The sequence below is a fragment of the Strix uralensis genome, chromosome 29 (assembly GCF_047716275.1).
Source record: "Strix uralensis isolate ZFMK-TIS-50842 chromosome 29, bStrUra1, whole genome shotgun sequence".
Classification (NCBI taxonomy): Eukaryota; Metazoa; Chordata; class Aves; order Strigiformes; family Strigidae; genus Strix; species Strix uralensis.
In genome coordinates, this window is record NC_134000.1 from 6,350,295 (window position 1) to 6,376,094 (window position 25,800).

The 25,800-nt window shown below is 45.3% G+C and overlaps 2 protein-coding genes across 6 annotated transcripts in view; both read left to right on the plus strand.

The window, feature by feature from the left end:
* Positions 1-15,866, plus strand: part of PAMR1 (peptidase domain containing associated with muscle regeneration 1) — a 58,764-nt gene extending 42,898 nt beyond the window's left edge. The window contains exons 7-12 of one of the 2 annotated variants that reach the window (XM_074852491.1): positions 4,060-4,230; positions 6,875-7,087; positions 8,874-8,940; positions 11,091-11,323; positions 13,279-13,574; positions 14,820-15,866. In XM_074852491.1, the coding sequence (XP_074708592.1) occupies positions 4,060-4,230; positions 6,875-7,087; positions 8,874-8,940; positions 11,091-11,323; positions 13,279-13,574; positions 14,820-15,356 (1,517 nt within the window). In that variant the 3' untranslated portion in view covers positions 15,357-15,866. The remainder of the gene's footprint in view (positions 1-4,059; positions 4,231-6,874; positions 7,088-8,873; positions 8,941-11,090; positions 11,324-13,278; positions 13,575-14,819) is intronic. The other variant, XM_074852492.1, reaches the window with a different exon arrangement.
* Positions 15,867-18,440: 2,574 nt separating this feature from the next.
* Positions 18,441-25,800, plus strand: part of SLC1A2 (solute carrier family 1 member 2) — a 106,923-nt gene continuing 99,563 nt past the window's right edge. The window contains exon 1 of one of the 4 annotated variants that reach the window (XM_074852496.1): positions 18,441-18,576. Coding sequence is in view for 1 of the 4 variants with exons in the window: in XM_074852493.1 (XP_074708594.1) it covers positions 20,404-20,420 (17 nt within the window). In the remaining 3 variants the exon portion in view is untranslated. Of the gene's footprint in view, positions 18,577-18,707; positions 18,745-19,160; positions 19,177-19,946; positions 20,421-25,800 lie in introns of those variants that run through there. The other 3 variants (XM_074852495.1, XM_074852494.1, XM_074852493.1) reach the window with 3 other exon arrangements.

Consider the following 25,800-nt stretch of genomic DNA (forward strand, 5'->3'; position numbering starts at 1 on the left):
AAAGGCAGTGTCCATCTTCTCTGTAGCCACCCTTTAAATACTGGAACATGGTGATAAGATTTTCCTACTCCTTTCCTCTCACATTTTGCTATAGACGAGTAATGCTATAGCCAAACACAGCACCAATGACATATGTCTAAGACACCTTGAAGGTAGGAAGCTAGAGTCACAAGGCAGTAGGAATCATTTATTTCATGTGGAGCAGAGCAGTCTAACTAGTGGCCTAGGAACAGTTCCAGCCCATGGAGTGCCATGGCCAGCCCACCACCTGCTTCCCAAGGAGGTGCTGTCCAAATGGCTCAGAGCCCCGCCTCTGCCGTAGCTGTCAGGCTAGACCAGGCTCAGGTAGAGCTGGGGGTGGGTACAAGGTGGGATGGGGAGGGCTGTGGGTGGGCGAGAGCTGTGGGGCGGATCCAGCCTGCATGACTGTGGAAGCTGGACCACACAGAGAAGGAGGACTGATTTTCAGAAACACTCAGTAGATGGTAGGATCAGGCCCATCCTGCCTAGGCAAGGGAATCTGGAATCATATCAAATATCTCAGAGAGCTTAGAAACTGAAGAGCTCAGGTGGTTGGATTTTATGGGTTCTGTGTGTATCCAGAGGGTAAGGGCAGAGCTAGGTATGAATGACAATTACAGAATGTTCTTTTCCTTTCTTTTTGACTTCTAATAAATGTCTGTTGGAGAGTTGGATATAGTCTTACACCAGGAGATAATGTTGAAAGACTTCAGTAAAATATCTCAAAGGAAGCTGTCCTAAAATTCAGTGGAATATATTGCACATTCTGAAAGATGTAAGAACCAGTCAAATTCACACTCTTGATGGGAAGCTCTCCACAAAAACATCAGAGAGAATTGGGTGAAGCACACAGGGGCTAGGATTCCCTTCACAATAACTGTTCAAAGCTCCATTGCCTGAAGTGTTCACAAGTGAAGGGAAAAGATGCAGAAGAGCTGCCTGAAACATATTTGGTGAAAGGGATAAAAAGCAAGTCGATCTGAAGAGGGAAAAAAGCCACAGAGCTCAAACCAAAGCAGCAGAGGCAGGTACTGGAGTATCTGTATGTGACTTTCAGGCTAGATAATATAGCTGAAAACAGAGAGCTCAGCTGTGGTACTGAGGTGCAGGGAACATCTCAAGATTCAAAACCACATTTAGTTTGTAGAGAGAAAGAATGAACTTACAAAATGATCCAAAGAAAAAATAAAACGCATGGCTGTGCCTCCAGTGGCAAAGTTGGAAGAACAAGACAGACCACGAGGGAAGATCCTGTGTTACAAGAGAACAGACAACCAGTAGATAAAGACATGGGTAGCAAAAGGGGCACGTCTATCAATAATACTGAGCTGTTTTGCCGTCAGAGAACCCCCACGGTGGCTCTGTGACACAAGTGGGTATGAGCTAATGCTTATAACATCCCTGTGAGGAAAGGGGTGCTCCCATCTATTAGAAACAGCAGATGAAGCAACTTACCCATGGCCACAGTTTTGTAGCTATGATTAGATCTCATGACCTTCTGCCTCCATATCCTCTACTCTGGGCCATAGTTCCGTCACTAAATTAATCTATGCATGAAACACTGAGTTTACATCATAAATAAAGCCAGAGCTGTTCCAGCTGGGTCACACTGGCACAGGGAATCTAAAGGAAGTCTGGCAACCAGAGGAAATCAAAAGGACTAGAAACAGGCTATTGTAATCACTTAGGAGACTGAACAAGAACAGATACTTACAGTTCATGGAAAAAAAAGTAAGTGTAGTTTGGTGACATTTTTTCCAGGGTGGACCTAGAACACAAAAGCACCAAAACATTTGTTCTGCAGAGCTGAACTGGACCACAAGCGAAACAGAAAACCTGTATTTATGATAAAAAGGAGAACTCCGAGTGGTGCACAGATGTTTCTAATCATCATCTTTTCTCATTTGACAAGCTGAGTGTGACTTTACATTGAAAGAGAGAAATATAAATGTAGTGAAATTAATTGCTGTTCAGAGAAAGATATGGAGGGAGTGACTGGGAATACAAAGTTCATGACTGGGAAGACAAGTGTTCTGAGAATTTAAAGCACCTAGAAAGCCTGTGCTCCCATTATTTCCCTTTCATTTATGTATGTGCTTGTGTATACACATATGCACCTATATATGCATGTATATGTATGTGTGCCTATATGTCACATGAGAAACGTCAAGGGCTAGGAATGAATTTTGTTGAATTTTTATCATTATTCTTTTGCTAACAACGACACTGATGCAGAACACTTGCAGCCAAGAGGAAATGTTGAGCTCCCCTAACTGGATGTGCTTTGATTTGGAGCAGTGAGTCTGGGCCCTTCTCTAATGCTTAAATGGTAGACAGTTTTTCTTTCCAAGATTTGTGCTTAGTAGTGCACAAATGATTCTGCCAACTCATTGTAGTAGTCTGCAAATCGTTTGATGTAGCAATCTGTAAATTGAGGGGAATTTCTGTGGAGCCTTGTTCTTGCAAATGCTGCTGCTTTAGGACTGTTACTCAAGTATCTCTTCCTTATGTGAATAATTGGATGGTCCACAATCCATATAAATAGATGCATTCGTGTGTGTTCTGTGTAAGGACTAAACAGCTGAGTCCTTAGAAAAGCTTTTTCTCTGGAAATGTAAGGATCAAAATTTGGCTGTAGGTTAGTAAGCAACTAGCTATGAGGTAAAACAGAAAAAGTCAAATTCTAAACACATAAAGTAGGGATGATCTCTTTAGCATTCATGTATCTTCAGTGGAGCACCGCAGGTCCCAATTAAAAAAATGATATGCGTATCTAAATTTTGCACTGAATCCTTTCCTATGATGCAGTTTTCCACACTGAATGGCCAGGCAAGGCCAGAGACACACAGAGAGATGGGTAACTGTCTAGATACTAAAACCTGTGTTTCCCACATTGTTGTAATTTCTACATACAGAAATACATACATATAATTTCTACATACAGAAAATTGGTCTTAAAAAGTGACTTGAAGAAGTTGAATAGGGCATGGACATTCTCTGTCTCTCATAATGGAGAAAGTAGAGCATCAAATGAAATTATCAGGTGGCAGGCTAGAAACCAAACCAAAGAAAGCAGTGTATTTTTCACATAACACTTAGTCTGTAGAACTCATTGCCACAGGATATTGTGGACACCAAGTATGTAGCTGAGTTTGGAAAATACTCAGACAAATTAATGTTAAAAAAAAATCACCAGGGTATGTTATACCAAAAATACCATCGTAGTTCAGGTAGTCCTCAAGCCTCAGATTGCTGAATGCTGCCAGAATATGCCAGGAAAGTATTCTATATGCTTGCTCTGTTTTTATATTCCTTCCATCAAACCTACTGTTTACTGCCCTTGAAGACACGTTTCTGTGCTGGATGGACCTTTGTTCTGATTTAGCATGGCTGGTTTGATGGTCTTGGAGAAAGAAATCTTGCTTATGATGTTTAATCTAATATTTACTGCTTGCAGTAGTTAAATAGACCATTGTCTGTAAGGATTTTCCCAACAGAGCAAACCCTGTGGAAAGGGTAGATATCACAGTTTGGTAAATATCAAGATTCTTTTTTAATGTCACTGTGAGAATGTTTGATCTACACAAATAATGATGCTTTAATATTTCAGTGAGGTTATCTGAAAAACTATATAAAAATGGAAAGAAGAATTTGAAAGAATTTCAATATAAGGCTTTTAAGGATCTAATTTTTTTCTTGACCAACCATGGTAGTTCAGTCAAAACCCCTGTTAATGTGAAAAGTGCTTCGAGTACTAATGTTTTGAGCAAATGATCCCTGATGATACAAACACTTCACACTTGTGAGTAATCCCATTGACCTGAATGGATCAAGATATGTTTTGAAAAGTGGCGTATATGTAAGTGTGTGTAGAACTGATGTCTAAAGAACTTCCTAAAGGTTGGCATATACCTGTCTTGTAATTTTGACTCCTGTGCCCATTTTAATTGGTTTTTCAATGTTCTGAATAAAGAATCAACCTAACACAGTCCTGTTTTTGTAATAAAGTGGATTTTTTTGAAATATCTGAACTGTCAGTGGTGATGTGTAGGACTCCAGGTGCTCCCGCTCATGGTATTGTGGAAGGAGATGACTTTAAATACGGGGCCCAGGTTTACTTCAAGTGCAACGCAGGTTACAGCTTAAAAGGCAGCCGTGTTGCCTACTGTCAGCTTGATGGGATTTGGTCAAGACATCATCCTGAATGTGGTAAGGTCACTTTAAGTTTTGATTTTTATCAAATGTTTCAGCCGTTGTATTCATGTGAAACTAGAATATCCAGGTGTCACTTGAAATTTGGTAGATCCGTGGCTTAACGTGGTGTTGTTCTGTCTTCCTGTCTTTAAGAAGCAGTAGGGATTCTTATTTTACTCTACTGGAGCCCAAGCCTGCAAGACTTGCTCATGTAAAGGTCTGACTGAAACATCAAACGACTGAAAAATAATTTCCTTAAAGACTTTAGGCACATACCCTTCTTACACACAGACTGAAAATGTCTAGGACCAAAACCAAGTGAGGGACATTGTGCAACAATGAGTAGCTACTTCCATTACTATGTACCTCTGATACCTTCTGTGCAGAAGCCTGGTGCACTCTGTGGGGTTGATTAGGGGTTTACTGCGTGAAGACTAAACTCATTTCAACAGAATTCCCATCCTAGCAAAAAACTGATGAAAGAGAAACTTCCATTCATTCTGGCTGTGCAAGCTGGCCTGCTTACCATTCACATTGATTCAGCTGTGAAATTCCAAGGCCCTTGTTCTCATCCAAAGAGACTTTTAATTTTTCTTTAGTTGTTTTGTATTGCACAATTTTATTTCCATATTTCAGAATAATTTGTATCAATTGGAAAAGCGCTTTTACACGTGTGTTGTGGCAAAGTTGGGGGGGAGTGTTGTGAAACAGATGTATATAAGTTTGTCTGAAAGAGCAAGCAGTAGGCATTCTAGAGAGAACATCTCCAGTTGCAGTAAAGGTGATGTCAGGATGGTGCTCAGCTCCCTGCTGCACGATGTCCCTGGCTAAAGATCTATTGAAATACCTGTCTCTAGACTTGACTGTACTGAGGTGCTAGGTGATGTAACTTGGATCTCTCCTTCCCAGATGTTTTCTCTTTGTTTTTAATCCATCAAAAAAGTCATAACCCTGAGTTTAGGGAAGAAGAGATTTACTGTTCAAGTTACTGATAGGCGTAGGATGAAACACAAGAAGGCCTTCATTGACTTACGTGGTCAAGTTTAGGCACATTCGGAAACATGTACTTTGCTCATCAGGTGATGCCTCTAGGCTAGATCTCAGTGCAGAAAGCAACTTGCATTATACTGTGGGTGATCCCCTGTAGTCTTTAGCTGCTGTCAAGTTATCGGTCACTTGCCCTTCACAAGTGAGAGAGCCTGTGAGGTACAGAGAAGAAAAATGGAGCCAAATTAAAAGGAGACAGAGCTCTGCTTCTCCCTTTGTCCTGGTTGAGAGGAAGTTCAGACATCCTCTTTGTTTACTGAATATGACTCGTGGAAAAATATCTGAGTACATATAGAACCTTCAGCATATGCTAAAATTCAACGTTGTTAAAGAAAGCGCTGAAATACATGCTCAGCTTCAATTATATACTCACCGTTAAGAGCTCTTCATTGAATCTGTACTGTTAGAACAAAGCTATGTGCTTACATGCTTTGCTGAGCTGGGCTCTGTCTGGTGACATCAGGACACAGGGAACAGGACAGGGCCATACCTGTGCACTGTTACTGTGCTGATTTCACAGGGATTGAAGTAAACGTTGAGGTGCTTTGTTATATGTTGGTGCTTTTGTGAAGTGAGTGTCAGCAGGCAGCTGAGTCTGAGGCAATGGCATGAAGAGGTCACTTCTGGTCTATTGATCTGTCTCAGTCTTCTCAGCCCTCCTTAAGCAGAGCAGCACCAACACTAGCTGTCTACACTAGATGTTCATGGTTATCATGCAACGAGACATCAGACAGACGAATTAAACAGAATTGCATGATACTGTCACCCTGACAAGAAATCTGAGATGAAATCCAAAAGAAAAAGAAAAGTACCTTTTCAGCTGCTAAATAGAGCAGAGGAGTGAAAAATACAGGGAAAAGCATTTATTAGCATCACATAGAGAATACTGTCATTCAGATTTAGGCCGAAAATTTAAGTTTATGGAGAGAAGAAAACACAATAACAAATAAAAAGAAGGCGAAAATATTGGGAAGGAGGAAGTAAAAGAGGTTTTATAGGCAAAACCTAGCATGAGTAAGCTTTCCATATTAAAGTTTTAGTATCAGTAAATGTATATATATATGTTCTCTTTCAGTTCTCATATTTCCCTGGATTATTGAGATCTCTCCTTCAGTGCTAAAAAACCAGTATGCAGCCAAACATAAAAGTAAAATTAAGTCGTCTAGTTTTATTATCCAAGTCCAGTGAAGTATAGAAAGTAGAGAACAGGGAAAAGAATGCCCATTGCCTGTTTCCTGCAAATAGTTTAAGTGCATCCTTTTCTGCTCTTGAAGTAGCCCTGTTAATGTCAACGGGACATTAACGTCATGTAAAGTCAAGGTTCTCTTGCAGGGTTATCAGCTACATTTTAAGATCTTTTTAACAATTTGAGAATCTTACTGTTTCAGTGAAGACTAAAGTGTGTATTGTAAACAGACATCTGCATATTAGAATTTCTTCTTTAATATTTGATCTTTTTGAAGACAGAAATCCCAGCTGGGTCTTGAAGAGGCATCTTTAATAAAGTGTAGATTGTGTAGCAACATTTGAATGAAATGCCAAGCAATCTGATGGGTGAAAATAATGCTATGAACCTGATAAAATGGTTACTATTTTTTTCCCCTATCATTAGTTCTAGATGAAAAAAACTGCTCAGATCCTGGTGGCCCACTCAATGGCTACAGAAGAGTAGTAGAAGACACTGGGCTCTTGAATGGACGCTATGCAAAAATTGGCACAGTCATTGCTTTCTTTTGTAACAACTCGTATGTTCTTAGTGGGAATGAACAGAGGACCTGCCAAGACGATGGAGAATGGTCAGGGAAACAGCCAATCTGCATAAAAGGTAGTTTACAATCTTTTTTACCACAACTCACAAAAGTTGCTATGGTTTTACTGGAGTTTGTTTTATATAGGTTACATTTGCCAAACAATCATTTTTGCTAAGAATCAATTGTCTGACTGAGACCTGATGCTGACATTAGTAGTTTGCCAGCTCTACTGGTTGCTAAACTCAGCCAGAGAAGATGCCAGCGATTCCAGAAGATGTTTCCATCTTTAAACATGGAAAAGAATGTTCCCTGAGACCATTATTACCCTCATTCTAGGATCAAACCTGCGTATGATCAAAATCAAAGAAGATCAGGAGGGAATTGGAATAGAAGGAAATAATTGACTCATCAGAGTTGCTGTCATAGGGCCCAGCTCTCCTCTCACAATCCTTTTAAGTCAATGGGACCAGTTATGAGTGTAAAAGGCCAAGCCTGTAGATTGCAGCCTTGAAGGTTTGGTTTAGAAAACCACTTGAGGACATGCTTAAACTATCTGTATTCGTCAAAACACATCTTTAAATACTTTGCTAGGAAGGGAATTATGCCGTTGACCTGGAGCTACTCTAAGCGTGTCTGAAACCCTGAATGGATGAATGAGTTTGGGCTGGGAAACTGCCAAATTCATTTTCCCAAAGCATTTGTTTGACACATATTGTAATGTGTGTTTGGTTTTTTTTTTAAACCGAAGTAATGATAATATAAGGAAATATGTCTGTCCCCTGGGGAATTTCATAGAATCATAGAACACCAGGTTGGAAGGGACCTCCAGGATCAACTGATCCAACCTTTCTTGGCAAAAGCACGGCCTAGACAAGGTGGCCCAGCACCCTGTCCACCCGAATCTCAGAAGTGTCCAATGTTGGGGAATCCACCACTTCCCTGGGGAGATTATTCCAGTGGCTGATTGTTCTCATTGTGAAAAATTTTCTTTATTCTGTTCTTTTAGATGGAAATACTTTCTCCCTGAAGCATATAATCATCTGCGGAAAGCATCTTTATTGATGATAATAATTTGTGGAAAGCATCTTTATTGATGTTAACTTTGATAGTGACGTAAAGGTTCACATACACAGTAATCACAAAGAGCTAGATATTGTCAAATCCCACAGAACACAAGTGCTCAGGCATACAGATAAAATCCATCCCGCAAGATTCCTTTTCTTCTACTGTGTGCAACGGGAAGGAGATCCTGGCAGAGTTATTTGAACTGATAAACCTGAATATTTTATCCTGCTCTTAAAGTAAATAAATGGGATACGCAAAATTAGAAGTCCTGGATCTCCCTTCTGTTATTTTGTGCATATTCAGGTAACTCTGAGGTATCCCTCTGAATCAGAGTCTCCAGCTCCTTCCAATGGGTGCATAAGCAAACAGACTCCTAGAATTCTGTAACATCCTGCAGCCTTTCTCTGTATGCCAAGTCACTGGCATTAGCTGTGTGTGGCTACACAGATGGAAATTAAGTAATTTTTATATAATTCCATCAGCTGTAGTGGCGTAAATCTGGCATTCAGACACACTGATGAACAAATCTTCCTCCATGGCTGGAAGTGCCACTGCAGAAGACACTCAGTTGCTTCCATCATTGTAAATGGGATAGAACTGGTGATCTGTGGGGAAGTATTTTTCCAAGGCTTTAGGTTTTAGGGCCTATCTTTATTTTCATGCACGTAACTTACTGCCTCTTTTCTTAATCCAGTCCACTATAGCTAGTGAGAGGAAAGAGTGGGAATGTGTATGAACCATAACACTTGAGCTGTGAATGTGGAAAAGTACTGTGCAACATTATATTTTTTCTAGCCTGCAGAGAGCCAAAGATCTCTGACCTGGTGAGACAGAAAGTGCTTCCAATGCAGGTTCAGTCAAGGTGAGAATGCAATATCTCAACTACAGTTTAAAGAAAAAATGTGATTGTTTTTCCCCTCCTCTCCTTTCCACCCTGTGTGTTTAGCCTGCCTGAGCAGCCATTCCTACAACTCCACTGACGGTAACTGAGCAATGAGAGCTGCTGGGAGGGGAGGTCTGATTAAGCACAGGTTTACAAGCTGCTGGAGGCAGCCAGGAAGAAATGCACACTTAGAAATGTGCAAACTACTAGATGATGCCAGAATTAGGCTTGCAAGCTTGTGACTGGCTGTGAGAACAGTCTGAGAACAGTTCCTTGGGGCTAATGATGTGTCTGAAAATATGAACATGTGCTGTCTTAGTAAAGAAATGAGAGGGGAGAGTGCAAGGAGAGAAGGGGGTAATGTAATCTGCTCCCATTAAGTTTCACCATCCAAAGCAATGTAGCACAACTGACATAAAGTTGGGTTTGGGGTGGGCATGGGAGAGAGGAGGAAGTAGAGTAGGAGGGGAGGAAGCAGTGAAAGATTGGACCCTGTCTGGGCTTACCCTTCTGCTGATTTCTTGAAATAAGCCCAATCTGAATTAGTTATGTTGCAATGTTCAGATTCATTTTTGTCCCAAGTAGTAATTTCTCATTTCAGGCTTTTTTTTTGCAGTGCATGATTCATTTATTTTTAGATGCAGTGCAAGAACTGTCCTCATCTTTGGTCTTGAGAACAGCCATACCAGGTCAGAATAAAGGTCCAGCTCAAGCCATATCCTGTCTCTGGCAATGGCCAGTAGCAGATGCCTAGAGAAGACTTTAGGAACAAGGCAAGCATGTACTTCCCAAATGCTCTCCCACTCTCCAGCTGTGTGATGTATGATTGTAGAGATGGCTCTGAGAAGCCATCAGGAGGCTTTAGTAGCCATCAGGAGATTTTTCTTGCTTAAATTTCTCAATTCAGTTTTGAACACAGGTTCTTTTATGCTAAATGTTTCCGATATTAACACCAGCTGTCTGAAAGCGCATACATGCCCCCACCTCCATAGCATCATGGTGGCATCTCGTGTTCATGGACTGTTTTTATCCCTTGAAGTAGGATCTCCATTTCACAGATTAATAGTGAGGCAAAGTGTGGATTACACAATATTGCATGGTCACATGTGAGTAGGGAATGGGACCCTGGAAGTCTAAGCATGACCACAGCAGCTCTCATCCTTCTTCCAAAATACGAGAAACTTGCCATTGCTCTTGTTCTTAATAACTTTACTTTCCTTGAGTGCTGTTATGTATCGCCTCACAGATTCTATATGATGGAGACAGTCTGTGTCTCTCTGTGACCAAAAATGGAATTACCACAGGAAAAAACATTCTTATGGCTTTTCTGGATGCAGGCAGTACCAGAAATCTCAAGGGAAATTAATTTCCTGCTGAGTTTTCCAGACGTAAACAGTTTTTTCTGCAGATATGTGCTTTTAAGCATTAGAGCAAGGGACACGTTCTAAGTGATGAAGATTTAAGTATGACTGTAGTCAAGCTTATGGTCCATATCTAGGCTGGTGCATATATTTATTTTTTTAATTATGTGCCGTGTTTCAGCTAATCAGTACAATTTCTAAATGGAAGCTTAGTGATTATTGCAATTATGAAATCTCTGTGGTGAGGCAATTATCTCTGTTAATTGCTAAATCAAGCAACTTTATCAACATGGTTTAATCTGAATCGATTCCTAATACTGCCTATTAAAATGTTCACTAGAGAAAAGATGTGCCTCTCTAGTGAGAATAAATTACGGCAATACCAACTTCCAGTGTAATTTCTTTACTTAAAAACATGGTATCTCAGTCCTTTTGTGAATGGCAAAACTGTTCCGCAGTCAGAGGCAACTGGTTGCAATCCAGAAACTGTAAAATGAAAAAAAAAAAGAGACACAAATAGAAAATTTATAAACATGTGTGTATGTATATATGTGTACGTGTATATATATGTAAATAAAATAGCTGGGATGTAAATGGGAGTACTGCTAAACTATGTTGGAATGATATTTTTGCCTTATTCTTTCACAAGCAAGCTTCAGATGCTTTTAAATGATACTTAACACAGCTGGTGATAAAGCTATGATAACGATTGCTTTTATAATATTATTGTTATTAGTATTACCTCTTGTTCTTTGTGCCTTGAAACAGGGAAACACCTTTGCATCAGCTTTACTCATCTGCATTCAGCAAGCAAAAGCTTGAAATCTATCCAACCAAGAAGCCGGCACTGCCATTTGGAGACCTGCCCCCAGGGTACCAGCATCTGCACACTCAGCTTCAGTACGAGTGCATTTCTCCTTTCTACCACCGCCTGGGGAGCAGCAGGAGGACTTGTCTCAAGACAGGAAAATGGAGTGGGAGAGCCCCTGTGTGTATTCCAAGTGAGTCTCCAAGAGAAAAAAAATGCACACATCTCTGCGTGGATGGGGGAACAGGATGTGTATTCATCTTAGATAATTAGGGAGTCCCAGCGGTGTAGGCTGCCTGTGCTTCCAGCTGGGAGACAGGAGCAATAAAGCTTGGAGGATACATGACTCTTTTTATCCACCAGTAGAAACTGTGCAGCTGATGGTAGAGGGATCAAGCTTTCAGCACTGTAATTTGCCATCAATTTTATTATTTACTCTTTTATTGAGCAAAAGGTGCAGTGAGTTTCTCTCCTGATTTGAAACTGTTTTCCTACTATCACTTCATGTTTTCCTGTAGTATTTACTGCAAATGCGATTTTTCTTTCAACTGTATTTTGGCACACAGCTGACAAAAACATCGAAGTTCAAACAACAGAATGGAGAGTCTGCATTTTAAAAAGCCTCTTCCTTTAACATACCCTGCTAAGGAAGCGTTCATATTGCAAACTGTAGGTCCAGATAAAATCTTATCCAGAGCTAGTGCACAGAGTAAGTCAGGGTAGGAACATCACAAGATTTGGTACAACCCACTACTGACATCAGGCAAGCTGTGAAAAGTAGATCCTAACATCAAGCAAATTTTTAGAGTTCTTGTTTGTGGTTTTGCTTTGCGATCATCTCGGGTGTTGAAAAGTATTGCATTCAGTCCTCTTCACTGTGGGTGTGCAGAAGCTACATCCCAGGACAAAAAAATGCCCTAAGGGAGACTAAAAAATGTGACCACATGATGTAACTCTTTCAACTGAAGTAAACCTTTCCTAGTACAGGAGATTCTACCCCAGGTCTGAGCTCGGGTGAGATATTCCTAGAACAGGGCAGAGCTGCTGCTTTTCCCCGGGATGGCTGTTGATTTCAAGGTTGTTGTTGCAAGACAAGTCTGTTCGCATCGGCATGAACTCATCTGTGCTAAGGTCAGTTCTAGGAGAGGACCTCACAATTACTCTGTGACAGCCTAGGGTGAGTTTTAGTGCAATGCTGGTTTTATGGTGTTTTACTATAAGCAGGAATCAGGGGTATTCTTTCCATTGCTTTATGCAGTCATTTCATTATAGTGCAGCTTGATAAGGTTGTCACGAAAATTCACCTGCTCAGGTGCTAAATCCACATTCCTACTTCAGCCAGGAATTCAGATAATAATGGAAAAATTGAAAGATTTTTTTAAAAAGCTATATAAAATACTTGTATATTGTAATTTTGCAGGTTGGAGAAAGAGGTTAATTAGAAAGCTGTTCTTCATGTTAACTATTTGTCGTGGTTTAACCCCAGCCAGCAACTAAGCCCCACACAGCTGCTTGTCCACCACCCCCCGGTGTAATGGGGGAGAGAGTCGGAAGGGTGAAAGTGAGAAAGCTCGTGGGTTGAGATAAAGACAGTTTAATAGGTAAAGCTAAAGCTGTGCAGGCAGGCAAAGCAAACCAAGGAATCCCTTCAGCCCTTGCCAGGGGCAGGCAGGTGCTCAGCCATCCCCAGCACAGCCGGGCTCCATCACACCTAACGGTGACTTGGGAAGACAAACGCCATCGCTCCCAACATCCCCCTCTTCCTCCTTCTCCCCCAGCTCTATGTGCTGAGCATGACGCCATATGGGCTGGGACCCCCCTGGGGTCAGTCGGGGTCAGCTGTCCCGGCTGTGTCCCCTCCCAGCTCCTGGTGGGGTGGGGTGAGGAGCAGGACAGGCCTTGGCTCTGTGTAAGCACGGCTCCGCAGTAACGAAACCAGCCCTCTGGTATCAGCGCTGTTTGCAGCACAAACCCAAAACACAGCCCCATACGAGCTGCGGGGAAGAAAATTAACTCTACCCTAGCTGAAACCAGCACTCCGTTGCAGTTTGGTTTCTTTTGGCACATCCTAAGCAGAAATCAAGAGTTACATTCGGATTGTCTGGTGGGGAAAAGGCGTTACCTCATTCTTGGTTCATGTTTCCCCAGTCTGTGGAAAAGCAGAAAACATCACCCTTCAGAAGACGGTGACCTCTACCAGGTGGCCCTGGCAAGCAGCAATCTACCGAACGGCCAACGGGGTGAAGGAGAACAGTCTCCGGAAAGGGGCCTGGATCCTTATCTGCAGTGGGGCCCTGGTGAACGAGCGCACTGTGGTGGTGGCAGCTCACTGCGTCACTGACCTGGGCAAGACCATTGTGCTCAAGACAGCAGAGCTCAAGGTGGTTCTGGGGAAGTTCTACAGAGACGATGACAGGGATGAAAAGACCATCCAGAACCTGCGGGTGAGTAAGGCTGCTGGGAGTGGAAAATTACGAGCACAGACAGATGCTGATCACATCTGTCTTGTATGGGGAGAATTGAGCAATATATTGTTTTACACACTGTTCTTGGAAATGGCTATCTAGAGACTCAACTGGCAGAACTGTCATGGCACAAGGAGGGCATATGCTGTGATTCATTAAATTCCCCTGACACTGTCCAACTTGTATGTTCACCCCCTAACAGATCACTGAGAAAACTCAGGTTCCATGGGCCATAATGTCTTGAATGGTATTGCCAGAAAAAAAGTAGAAGAGATGCCAGCTACTGTCAAAAGTGATTAGCATAATTTATGAGGGAAACACTTGTGCTCCCGGTTTGACGCCACGAGCGCATTTCACATCTCAGCCCCAAGGCTGTACGGCTCTAAACTCAAAAGAAGTTTAGGTCTGACTCCAGCTCCAAAAATAGCACCTGAGGCTCACCAGAGTGGTTTGGTTTTTTCAAGTAGAACTAGAAAGGTTGGAGTCAAAATGAGAAGAAATACAGCAATTCTGGCTCTGTGTGTCTCTTTCTGGAGTGGGTGTGTGTGTGAGTTAATTAATGGGTTTTATCCAAGAGATCATAATTAATTTGATTATTTCCACACACCACCACCCCACCCCCTCCCTTTTTAGTTTCTTTCTCTAATTTCAGCTTTTTCAGACTTTTCCTGTGAGGAAATGTATTAGGTCTTACAAAATCTCCTCACAGGAATCTTACCCATTCTTGTAGTGTTTCATCAAGGTAACTAGCAGTAAAGGTTTGGCCCCAACATTAATTAATGGGTTGCTAGTATTTTTTTTTTGGTGGGAAGATGGGTTGAATTTAAATAAGACTTTAATTCAAAGCCCACTCCCCCCCTTGGAATTCTACAGGCTGAAGATGACATGGCAGGTAAAATCTTTTCAGTACACAGTGGAAAAACTTAAACTGCACATTAATTTCCCATTTTGCTGAAAATGTCCTGGACTGCTTTTCATTAGGAAGAATTTCGTGCAATAAAAACTGTCCTGAAACCTAAGCCAAAAAAAAAGTCAGAAGATGCTTGATGTCTTTGCATGTTTCTCATTTGAGTGAGCACTATGGTGAAAGAACAGTTCGGGAGTGGAGGGTCGAGGAGAAGTATGCAAAATAAACTAACATGTATTATAGTAGTATGGAAAGAGCGCTGCTGACTTGCCATTGCTGTTAACTCTACAATTCTTCCTACTCTGTTTCCTCCCCAGATTTCTGCCATCATAGTGCATCCCAATTATGACCCTATATTACTTGATTCTGACATAGCTATCATAAAACTCTTGGACAAAGCCAGAATCAGCAGTCGTGTTCAACCCATTTGCTTGTCATCTTCTCATGACTTGACTTCATCCACAGAGGATTTAAAAATAATGGTTACTGGCTGGAAGGTATTGGCTGACATAAAAGATCCCGGATACAAGAATGACACAATCCGCATGGGAGCCGTTCAGATGGTGGATTCACTGTTGTGTGAGCAACAGTATGAGGATAACGGGATACAAGTCAGCATCACTGACAGCATGTTCTGTGCCAAACAAGACCACACAGCCTTTTCTAATATCTGCCCTGCTGAGACTGGCGGGATTGCAGCCATAACTCTGCCAGGAAAAGCATCTCCTGAGCTAAGGTGGCACCTGATGGGATTAGTCAGCTGGGGTTATGATAAAACTTGCAGCCTAGAACTCTACAGTGGCTACACCAAAGCTCTTCCCTTCAAAGACTGGATTGAGAAGAACCTGAAATAAAAAGCTGTGTCTGGAAATGGCATTTTATAACTATCATAATATCTCTCTCAGTCTCTGCTGCTTTAGGCTTCTCATCCCAGTGATGAGCCACGTCTGGGATAAGGTTAAGGCAGGCAGCCTGGTAATTTGTCCTACAATCAGATGTTCCATCAGGCTACTTTTACTTAACCCATGACAGAGGGTCTTAGTGCATGGGAAGTTTTGCCATATTTCACCTGTCTCCCCTGGTGGGAGGAAGGTGCTTTGCTCCTGAGTCTGACCTACAGGACAGCAAATTCTGACTGAAATTAATCCGTAGTGTGGAGTCCCCTAGAGAAATCAACGGCGAGCCTCTCCCGAGGATCGGTGTGACTGAGCGGATGAGGAGGCTGGAAAGCGTAGCCTGAATTCATTGCGATGGATGAGCTTGTTACAGTATGTGCTGTCTGTATTGCCATAGTACAGTGTAATCTTTTTCCCTCCCAAGTACTTTACACATTTAAATAAACCATGGTTTGTTTTTTTAACCTACATACCCATGTCTGACATTATTTAGATTCCTTGTTGCTTTATCTGTGTCACACTCTAGGGACTCTCTACTGCCCTTGTCTGTTTGCATGTGACTCTCGCTTGGGACTCTTTGGGCACACTGAAAGGCAGAATTAGCACAAAATTCAATTACTACATAAATAAAAAGATTTTTTTTTTCTTAATACATCCAATGCTGCTATTGTCGTACGTGAACCATTGCAATGAAACGTACAGGGCACTTCTCTCCCACCTTGTATTCTGAACAGATGAAAACCTGAAACATACTTTTAAAAACATTTTTCCATGTGGATTATTTCAAAGGCCTATGAAAACCTCAGGAAAACTTCTGTTTCCATCAGTTCACATAATTTTGTGGCAAAACAATTCCTCTGTAGCTCTTCAGGGTGAAGAATAATGTCCAAGTCTCACACTCAGCAGAGGCTTTTCTTGACATCAAAGTGTAAGATTGTCCCATTGATCATGTTGTCCAGTGGAGAAACTTTGGTCCCCTCATGGTCCTTAATCACCGCTCTTTCACTAAATCGTTCTCTCTCATCAGAGATGAGCCCTAGAAAAAGTCTGGGAGGAGGGGCAGGGGGACTTCTCCCATCAGTAATGACTCCTGGATAAGTCATCTTCCACACCCTGGAATTTGTAGGACCTCCAAATTATTACAGTGCCCAAACCAGCTCACAGCAGCGGTTGGATGTGAAGGCTGGGGATCTGCTGAAAGGATTTAGTACTCTCACCAAGAAGGACTCAGATCCTGAAGTGGTGCTCTGCCTAGCCTATTGCACGGCTATGGCAATTGTAAGCGAGCAAGTCTGATTTCAGCTCTGATTCTCTGATGCTGTGAAATCTTGTTAAGAGCTTCTTAGCATTCAGTAGTTTCTACCTACTTCTGAATCTGAAAATTGCTGCTAAAAGGGCAATTAGTATTGAAGGTCATTCCATGTTATTTGTTTTTTGCTTTCCTGGGCAGAAAGATTTAATGTGTTACGCTTTTGCACTTTTCTTATTTTCACTGGCAATAGGACCAGGTGATGTTGCTTGAATCAGAAAGTTTAAGGGCTACGACCAAAGCATATTGGTTTGTCTTTATGTGGTTTGTCTGTCCCCTCCTGCCAGGAGATTATGCTTGGCTGACAAACTGCATGGCAACAACAGCAACAAAAATTCTGAATTAAATGTGAAAAATAAGATGTGTTTCATTCCTCTGCTGGGAGGAACGTGTGCCAGTGAACGTGTGGTACTCCCCCACTGACAGAAGGGGTTAGAGGAAATTAGGCGACAGTTTTGGAGAAGGGCAAACTTGCAGAAAGTCAACATGTGTTTCTTCCTAACACTATCAACGAAGAATGAAATGAGGAAGGAATAGAATTGGAGCCTGGATTGCCCAGTCAGAGCTCTTCCATGATCACATTAAATGAGTCTCTACACTCTAATGGTGAGAGAAATTCTCTTCTAAGCCTGGATTCATAAAGGTCGGTGAGCTGGTTCTTTTCTCAGTTACGACACTGTGACTGCATTGTTCTCCATAGCATTATTGTTCTCCACTGCTACAACTGAGAGAGAAGAGGAGGCCCTAAAGGGTTTTTTTCCCCCTCTCTAGGACTTCTGCACTAGAGAACTAGGCAGTCCACACAGATCTGCAAAAGCCGGTGTTAATTCCAGCTTTAGCCCTCACTCTTCCCCTTTTACTAAAGATCAGCAATGCTGAGTATTTACTTACCCTCTAACTCCTCAGTGCTGAACCCCATCCCCATTTGGCTTCAAACTACTCACAGATCTGGCAACGAATAGCTCAAAGTTTCTGGGCTTGGGCAGCAACAATATAGCTGTTCCCTGGCTGTATATCACACAAAAGAATGTTCTTGAAGAGAAACTTGAAGGAATTCATGGAATGAAAATCACAGGAGGAAGTTGCTACAGCTGGGCATGCACAGCAGAATTCAACCCCCCTTCTTTTTACAGTCACGATGCTCTTCAAAGAGAAGCAAGAAAAGGGCCAGGCTTCTCTCAACCCCCAGATTTTAGCACAGTCCTTTACAGGAAGAGGAATTAGCTGTGGCATTTGTGCTTCTGGACCTCAATGATGTTTGAATCCTAGATTCAATGCTGGCTGATCTCTAAATGCAAACATAATGTTTTATTTCTACGTACAGGTGGGCAGTCATATCAACATACCCCAGCCCCGGCACCGTGCCTGGCATTCCTAGGCGTTACAGCTCAGCTTGTCCATCCTGTCTGGCAGGCTGACCCACAGGAGTTCCACACTTGCACCCTGAGCAGAACAGGGGTTAACATCTATCGCCAATAATGAGGAAAACCAGGAGATGAATGTTTGAAAAAAACCAACCTGCGGTCTGGAATCACTAATCCCTTCGATAGCTAGGATCTATTTTTAAGATGCAAGACTATTTCAAACATCTCTTTCTAAACAGGTGAGGATCTGTGCCATCTGTTGGAGGAAGGGTGTGAAATAGCACAGCATGGATAGCAGCACATCTTCCCTCCGAGGAAAAGAGCTGTGCATTCTGGAAAGGCCGTAAAGATATTGCTGTGAAAAAAAGAGCAAAACGGTCTCTGCATTCTTACCCACCCCGATGGATTTATGCTTCTCCCTCTGCATGTTTTTGGGGCTGGGGGTGCATTAAATCCCTTCCAAACGCCAGAGTGCTGAGCTGCATCCTGCCGTTGTTCAGGCCAGGTAGGGGAACCGGCGGGGTTGCGGGGGGGGGGTCCCGGGGGGCGGTGGGCTGGGTCGGTGGCCGTGGCGCGGCCGTTCAGCCCCCGCAGCCCCTTCCCGCGGCCGGGAGCTCCCCGCCCGGCTGCCGCCTTGGCAGAAACGCCCGTTCCCGGTGAGACGGGACATCAGGTTGGTCAGACCTGGGTGGGACGGCAGCGCCGGGGCGGGCGGGCAGAGCCCCCGCGGGGGGAAACGGCGCGGAGGGGCCTGGCAGCGGCTGGCACGGCCCCGGTATCCCGGCACGGGGGCGCGGGCCGCGGGCGGGCTGCGAACCGCGACGTGCGGGGCAGGCAGCGGGGCCGCGGCGGGCTCCGGGAGCTCCGGCGGGCCCCGCGCTGAGGCTCCCGGGGGCGTCAGGGGAGGAGGAGGAGGGGTCGCCCCCGGCCGCCGCCGCGCTCTCCCGCCGGGGCCGCTCGGCTCCGGAAAGGGCCCCGCCTCGCCCCGGCCCGGCCCCGCCGGCAGCGGGCCCCGCCGCCCCCTCCCCCGGCCCGCCAGCCCGCGGCCACGCGCGGCGCCCCCGGCGGGGCGGGGCTGAGGCGGCGGCGGCGGCGGGCGGTGCAGGTAGGGCCGGGGCGCGGGACTGCGGCGCGGGGCGGGCCCGGGCGCGGGGGCGGCGCGAGGGCGCGGAGAGGCGCGGAGAGGCGCGGCGGCCGCCGGCGGGACGGCGGCTTCTCCCCGCGGCCCCGCTGCGCCCCGCAGCCGCGCGGAGCCCGCCGGGCTGGGCCGGGCCGCGGCAGGTGGGGGCTCCCTCCCCGGGGCGCCGCCCCGCCTGCCCGGCAGGGGGCAGCACCGCCCCGCGCCGCCGGCCCGGCCGGGGCCCCGCGCGCTGCCTGCGGCCGCGCCCCGCCGCTCCCTGAGGGCGGCCGGGGGGAGGCCCCGCGCTCGCAGCCCGCCGCGGCCGCGCAGCCCAGCCCCGGGCCGCCCCGGCGAGGGGCTGAGCGGGCCGGGTGGCCTCGGGAGGCCGCCGCCGCGGCGGTGGCGGGGCAGGTGCCTCGGCCGCGGGGGGGGTCGCTCTCCTGGCGGAGTGCCGGCTCCGCCGGGCAGGGGACGGGAGGGGCGTGAGGGGACACCCACGGCGGGTGGCGGGGGGTGTGTGGGGGGTCCCGCTCCGTCCCGTCGCTGCCGGCCGGCTCCCGCAGTCCCGGCGGGTGCTGTCGGTGCGGAGGGCCGGGCCTGCCCTGCCCCGGGGAGGCGGTGGCGGTGGCGGCCGGCAGCGCCCGGCCCTCCCCCTGCGAGGGGCTCGCCGCCCTCCGCCCCCCCCCCCCCCCCCGCTTCTGTCAAGGAGCGGTTGGGGGGATTTATAGGAGTAACAACGGCTCGTGATGTCAGCCCGTGCCTAAAATAGAGAGGGATAGACTGCAAATCCACGGCTCGAGGCTAAAACCTTCCAATCCAGCCTCAGCCAACACCGCGCCGATGTGAAGTCACCCCCACCTCTCGCGCACACACACACACACACACACACACACACACACCCGCACCCCACGGCGAGGGGAGGGCGCCGCCGATCGCAGCCCAGGTGCCAGCGGCTCCTCGCCCCCCGGCCACTGCTGGGCGGCCGCGGGGCAGCGGCCGGTGCCGGGGCGCCGAGAGCCCTCGCTGGGGCGGCGGAGAGCCGAGGAGCGGAGCTGCCGGCCGCTCGCCCGACGGAGCCCCCAGGATTACAAGGAATTGCGTGCTTGTTCCCAGAGGCGAGCGAGGGTTATCCCAAAGAGCCAACCTCCTTCGCGCCCTGCTGTCCAAAATAATCCCTTGGACTGTTGAGAAGACAGGGGGGCTTTCGGGACCATGGCATCGACAGAAGGGTGAGGGGGACCGTCTCTGGGGAGGGAGGAACGGGAGGATGAGGCGGGGGTCCGGCATTGTGCTTTTGGTAACAGTTTCCTGTCATCTGCTTCATTGCTAATCCTCGCCCCTCACCATTCCCGAACGGAATAATTAGGCAGTGAGAGGTAAAGAGAAGCGGACATTTAGGAGAGGGAGAGAGAGGGGAAAAAAGAATTTCAGATATGAGCCACTGGAAAGGTTTTGGTTTTCCTCCCATCACTTCTTTATTTAACCCCTGGAGAGCAGATCAAGCTTAAATCACCTGCCTGAAAGAAGTCCCAAGTGAATGGTTAACTCAGAGGTGGAGGGGGGAGCAGCCTCCTAAATATAACAATAATAATAATAATAATCAATATTTCCAAAAGAATTGAGGAGCTGTTCCCCCACCCACCCCTTAAAAAGGCAACAAACAAATCCAACTTCTCGAGGAGTTTTGCAATTTTGCAGTTTTGTGCCAAATGCATTACAGTGCTAGCGAGAGAAACGCTGGGAAGGGCAAAGGGTTATACAAGAGGCTTTAAAGCAATCACAGTTCAGCCCTGGTAGCGTCCCTTGGAAGGAAAGCTTTGTCCCTACCCATGACAGGACTGCGAGGATCAGCCGCTTCGTCGCTCTGATGGGGCTGGGGGCTTGGCTGATTTGTGGAGTAACTGGTAGTAGGAAAGAAGACAAAACCTTCCTTTGATCTCTGGTTGCCCTCTTATAATACTGGCTAGTATTAGACTGTGTCTGGTGTGAGCCTCCCCTTTATCCCTGGATGTTGTCAGGTTGTATCAGCATGATCTGCTCTGGATAGGACTCTCTGAGGACAGAGTGCAAAAGGAAGCTCTGTTTATATTGCTTTTGTGTCTCCCAGGCTGAAAGACTCACTGAGCTGATTTAAATAACCTGACACATGTCTGGGAGGGTGTGCACGCAAGTGTCCTGTTACCTGGACAGAGGAAGGGACTGGCTGGCTGCGGAGTGGCCCCCGAGCAGTTGGCCTGGGAGGAGTGGAAGGTTAGAAAGTATTAGCTTTGGTTGCTTTAGAAAAAGGACAATCCCCCGGGTCTGACAGAGGGCAAATCTGTGGGGCTTTTCTGGCTCTTTACAGGACTGTGACAGAGGTAACTAACTTACTGTTTGCTACTGCCTTGGCTTCGCGGGGAATTTCTGCTCCAAATTTGTACAATCCTGTTTTGCTAGCAGCCCAGCAATTTAATCTGCCCTGTAGCATTTGCTCTGACAATAAAATCACTTAGCTAAATACTGTCAACAAATAATTATTGGAGCCACAAGGAAGAAGCTTGGAGATGGAGGAAGCAGGCTACGTCTGTAGGGTTGCAGCTCTGTCTTCTCTGTCCCTCCCGTATCCTTGGACTGCCCCAAGTTTCGCTCCCCTCTGGGCGCTCTGGTCACCTGCTGTTTTCCTTCCCACATCAGGCGGCTGTAGAGGTTGTTTTGGACCAGTGGGGGAACGCGGGGGCTGTTGTGCAGGGGTTTAATAAGAGAAGAGATGCTGAGAGGGGGTTGTGTTAGAGGCATTTGTCAACTTTGGATGAGAGGAGGTTTTAAATGTGCGTGGAAAGAGAGGTGCTTTTATAAGAAGTTGGCTGAACAGGTGGGCTAAAAAAGATTGGAGCGCCAGAAGCAGAAAGGCTTCCATGGGTGCATGCTTTTGCTTTCCTTACTGGACAGAGCTAAATGGTGAGGGTGAGAAAAGAAACGAAAAGTTTAGGCTTGGCTTTCAAACTTTTTAGGAAACTTACCTAGATGAAGCTGAAGCTGTTTATTTGGTATGATTCAACTAGTGCTCGGCGATAGCTGAAGGAGGTGTGGAAAACAAGCTGAGTGGGAAGCGTTTCACTTGTCAGGGCCTTTTTACCAGTGAGAACTTCTTACAAAACTGAATTGTCATCTTTCCCTCCCCTCAGGTAAAAACCTGAGGGTGGACATAAGCTTTACACTCTAAGGTCAAACTCAGGCACCATAAGGATCATCAGGGAAAGTGAATACTCTCCAGACCTTGCTCAAGAACAGCTTTCTGCCGGCACCGGCACAGCGGGAAAAAGGTAGCAGAAAGTGCCCGTTGCTGCAAGCAGAACCGTGTATCTATCTCAGGCACACACAGGTACACGGAGAAAGAGCTGCTGGAGTTGGGGACAAACTGTACAACACACTCCAGGTTTATGTCTGGTGGCTAGATACCTTTGTCGAGATCTGAAGTATATAAAGGCTTTATTTTGTTGTGATGGAACTACTCCAGCCACAGTCATTTCTGCAGTGTGTTATTTCTCCTCTAACAGGGGACCTTATGTAAAATCTCCAAAGTGGGGATGTCAAGGGTGTGACAGGATACTCGCCGAACAACGAAAGGCCCCCATATATACACAGAGGAAGGCAAATCTGTATTCCATTGTTAAGAAGTAGTGGTCACTTAGAGCCAGGATTTGCTAGGAAAGATTTCCTTGTCTGCGCCTTTCCAGTCATTTGGTTTTTTCTTTCAGTGTCTTATTTGGTTAAGCTTATCCATGTATGCAAATCTGCTGCCCAAATCTTTCTGTTCCAAGAGGATGACGGACAATGGGAAACTTCAATCAGTTGAAAATGAGAATGGAAATGACCCCCAACATGGCAAAATCAGACCCAGGTGTGCTCTGGGTCTCCCTTGCTGTAGCTCCAGCTAGCGGGGCTTTGGCTTGCTGTTGAGTACACTCTCTGTATCTTGACTGTTAGGTCTTCCTTTCACAAAATGCCCTGATGAAGATCTCATCACTAAGATTGATTTTTAGTGTGTAGCTGGTGCTGAAAATGGAAAACAGCTAGTTCAAGGAGGAAGGGCTAGGACCAAGTATTGGTACTGTTGAGGGTTGCTTGGTTTTATGTTCTCTGTTTAAATGTCCTCTGCTGGCCGTGACTGCAGACAGGGTGCTGCTGGGGAGGTGGCCTTCTGAGCTGTGCTGGCATCACCCGTCCTGAGTCCTTCGCGTGGTTCAAAGATCCAGCGACATCAGTTCCTACTCAGATTGTGGTGTCTGGCGTAGGGCTCGCTGTGTGGTAGGTTGAACCTTAGGCAGGACATTTAAGCATTTCCTTTGCTTTCCCGGGGTCTGAGAGGACCTAAAGGTTAAATGAGATAGACTCCGATGCAACTGATGCCCATGCTTGCCTCCAGACCTTTAAGCAACATCCTGAACACCTTGCTTCACATGGTTTTGTTATGGCTCTCATCTCTGGCTTTAGTGTTACTGTTTCAAAAGGGAAAGAACACAATACCTTGCTACTGTGTTGTTTTTTGTTTTGTTTTTTTTTTTTTTTTTTTAAACCCACATTTGTATAACCTAGAGATAGGTTTTAGATGTTAAATCAGCATGCAACTTTGTAACTCAGATATTAAACTGTGAGTGTTTAAATGATTCATTTTATTTTATCTCTTGGAATGATGCCACTTTAGATACTCTAAAAATCTAGAGATGCGTTTGTATTTTGTCTGCCTTTGAAGAGTGGGAGTTTCAGGTGTGAAGTTTGGGTTTGGGTCTGTTCCTTCAAGAATATAGCCACTAGGAGACACTATCACTGCGTCTATAGTAGTAAATTAAAGAGAGGCAGAGCAGGTGTCTGAGCTGGGAGCTGAGCCCTCTGCGTGCAGGTCAGCCTCCGAGCAGTCCCGCCATGGCTTTGGCCAGGCAGCCCTCTCCCAGCTGCCAGGCATGGTTAGGGAGTCAGCGTGGACCAGCGGCCCTTCCCAGCGGGCAGGTCGGATGTGATCACCACATTTTGGAGAGTTTAGTAATACTGATGTGGACTCTTTCATTTCTGTTGGTCTCAATGCTAGAGAACAGTCCCAGGGCAGGTTTATGAAAAGAACAGAGATGTTACCCTGATGGATATAGGCTACACAGTTAACAGGCAAGTCTTTGTCTGTGTGTGTGTGTGTGTGTATGCACCCTGCTGCAAAATAAATGTAGTGAAGTGGAATAGTACACTGAAACGTTATTATGTTTGAAAATACAGAAGTCTGGGTAATTGCTTAGCGTTGTGATTTGATTAGTGCAATGGTTTTAAGTGCTCCCCAGTTTTATGTACACTTAATATAAATAGTGTTTAGGTAATATGAAGTGGCATGGATGCAGAGCTCCCATTCTGTTCCCAGTAGCAGATATACTGCATGCAAGCTACAGAGACCCCTGTCTTGATATTTGACTTTATCAATATCTCACCTAAGAGGAAAAAAACCCCACAAAACACCCCAGCTGTGGTCCATTCCTCCCCTTCCAACTCGATTGTTCCTACATTCTCCTTCTATAGATAATCTCTATCTTCATCCCAAGTTTCACTGTCTCTGAAGCTACAGTTCCACGGTCATGAATACAGTTTGTCTGTACCACCTGAGCACCAAACAATAGGAGTTTGGTCCAGATCAGGGAGCGTATAATTTGATTTCTCTAAAATTAGCCACAGCATATAGTATGGAACTTACATGGGTTTTATACTAGCTGTAGAAAGATGATTATTAGTCAATTCAACATAAAGTTCACACAGGAGGCACAAATAATAAATACCTTACCTGGCATCAAGCCCTGTGGATGCAAGTTAACCTGTCAACATTTTTTTGAACAAATTTGAACCTTAAAGATTAAGTTATTATACAGGATTGGTCTTTTAGTCATGCAGCTGTGCTGGTTTAGGATCTTGGAGTAGGAGTCCTAAAGCCATTTGCTGCATTGTCAAGACAAAGCCTGGAAGGCAGATTGCCAACACGTTTCAGGCCTAGCCCAGAGACAACGGGACACACCTAGGTGAGTCAGAAAAATTAGCTTTGCCTTTCATGGTAGGGTTCAGGTACCTACACAGGAGAGTGGGTTTTCAGGATCTGCCACAATATGTACAACAAGCGCACCCACAGATTTCTTGTCATTTGAGTTTTTGCTCTGTAATTTACCCACAAAATTCCTCTAAATGGAAACTTGATGAAATGTGCTGGCACAAATGTTTAGATACTTCAGAGGATGAAATCCTCCAAGTGCTCTCACTTTTATGTGGGATTTGAACAGCGTTGACTCAGGATGCAGATGTTTTACCCTATGCTCTTTCTCAGACATTTTGTGGGACAGATGGAGTGGGTGTAGCCTATTAATTAGACATATCAGCTGTGGCTCTGACCTCATTGCACTGTTGTCGATTGCAAATCTCTCATTGATTTCAGTAAAATAGAATTAGGCTCTACAGAAGATAACTCATATTCTTTAAAACTGATGTGATGACACAATAGTGCTCATGGCCTCAACCTTCAGTTTGGCCTTGAGCTACACTTTCAAAAAGAAGTTGTCACCTAGATATTAACTCAGTTTTTCTACATACCCAGATGCACAAGGATTA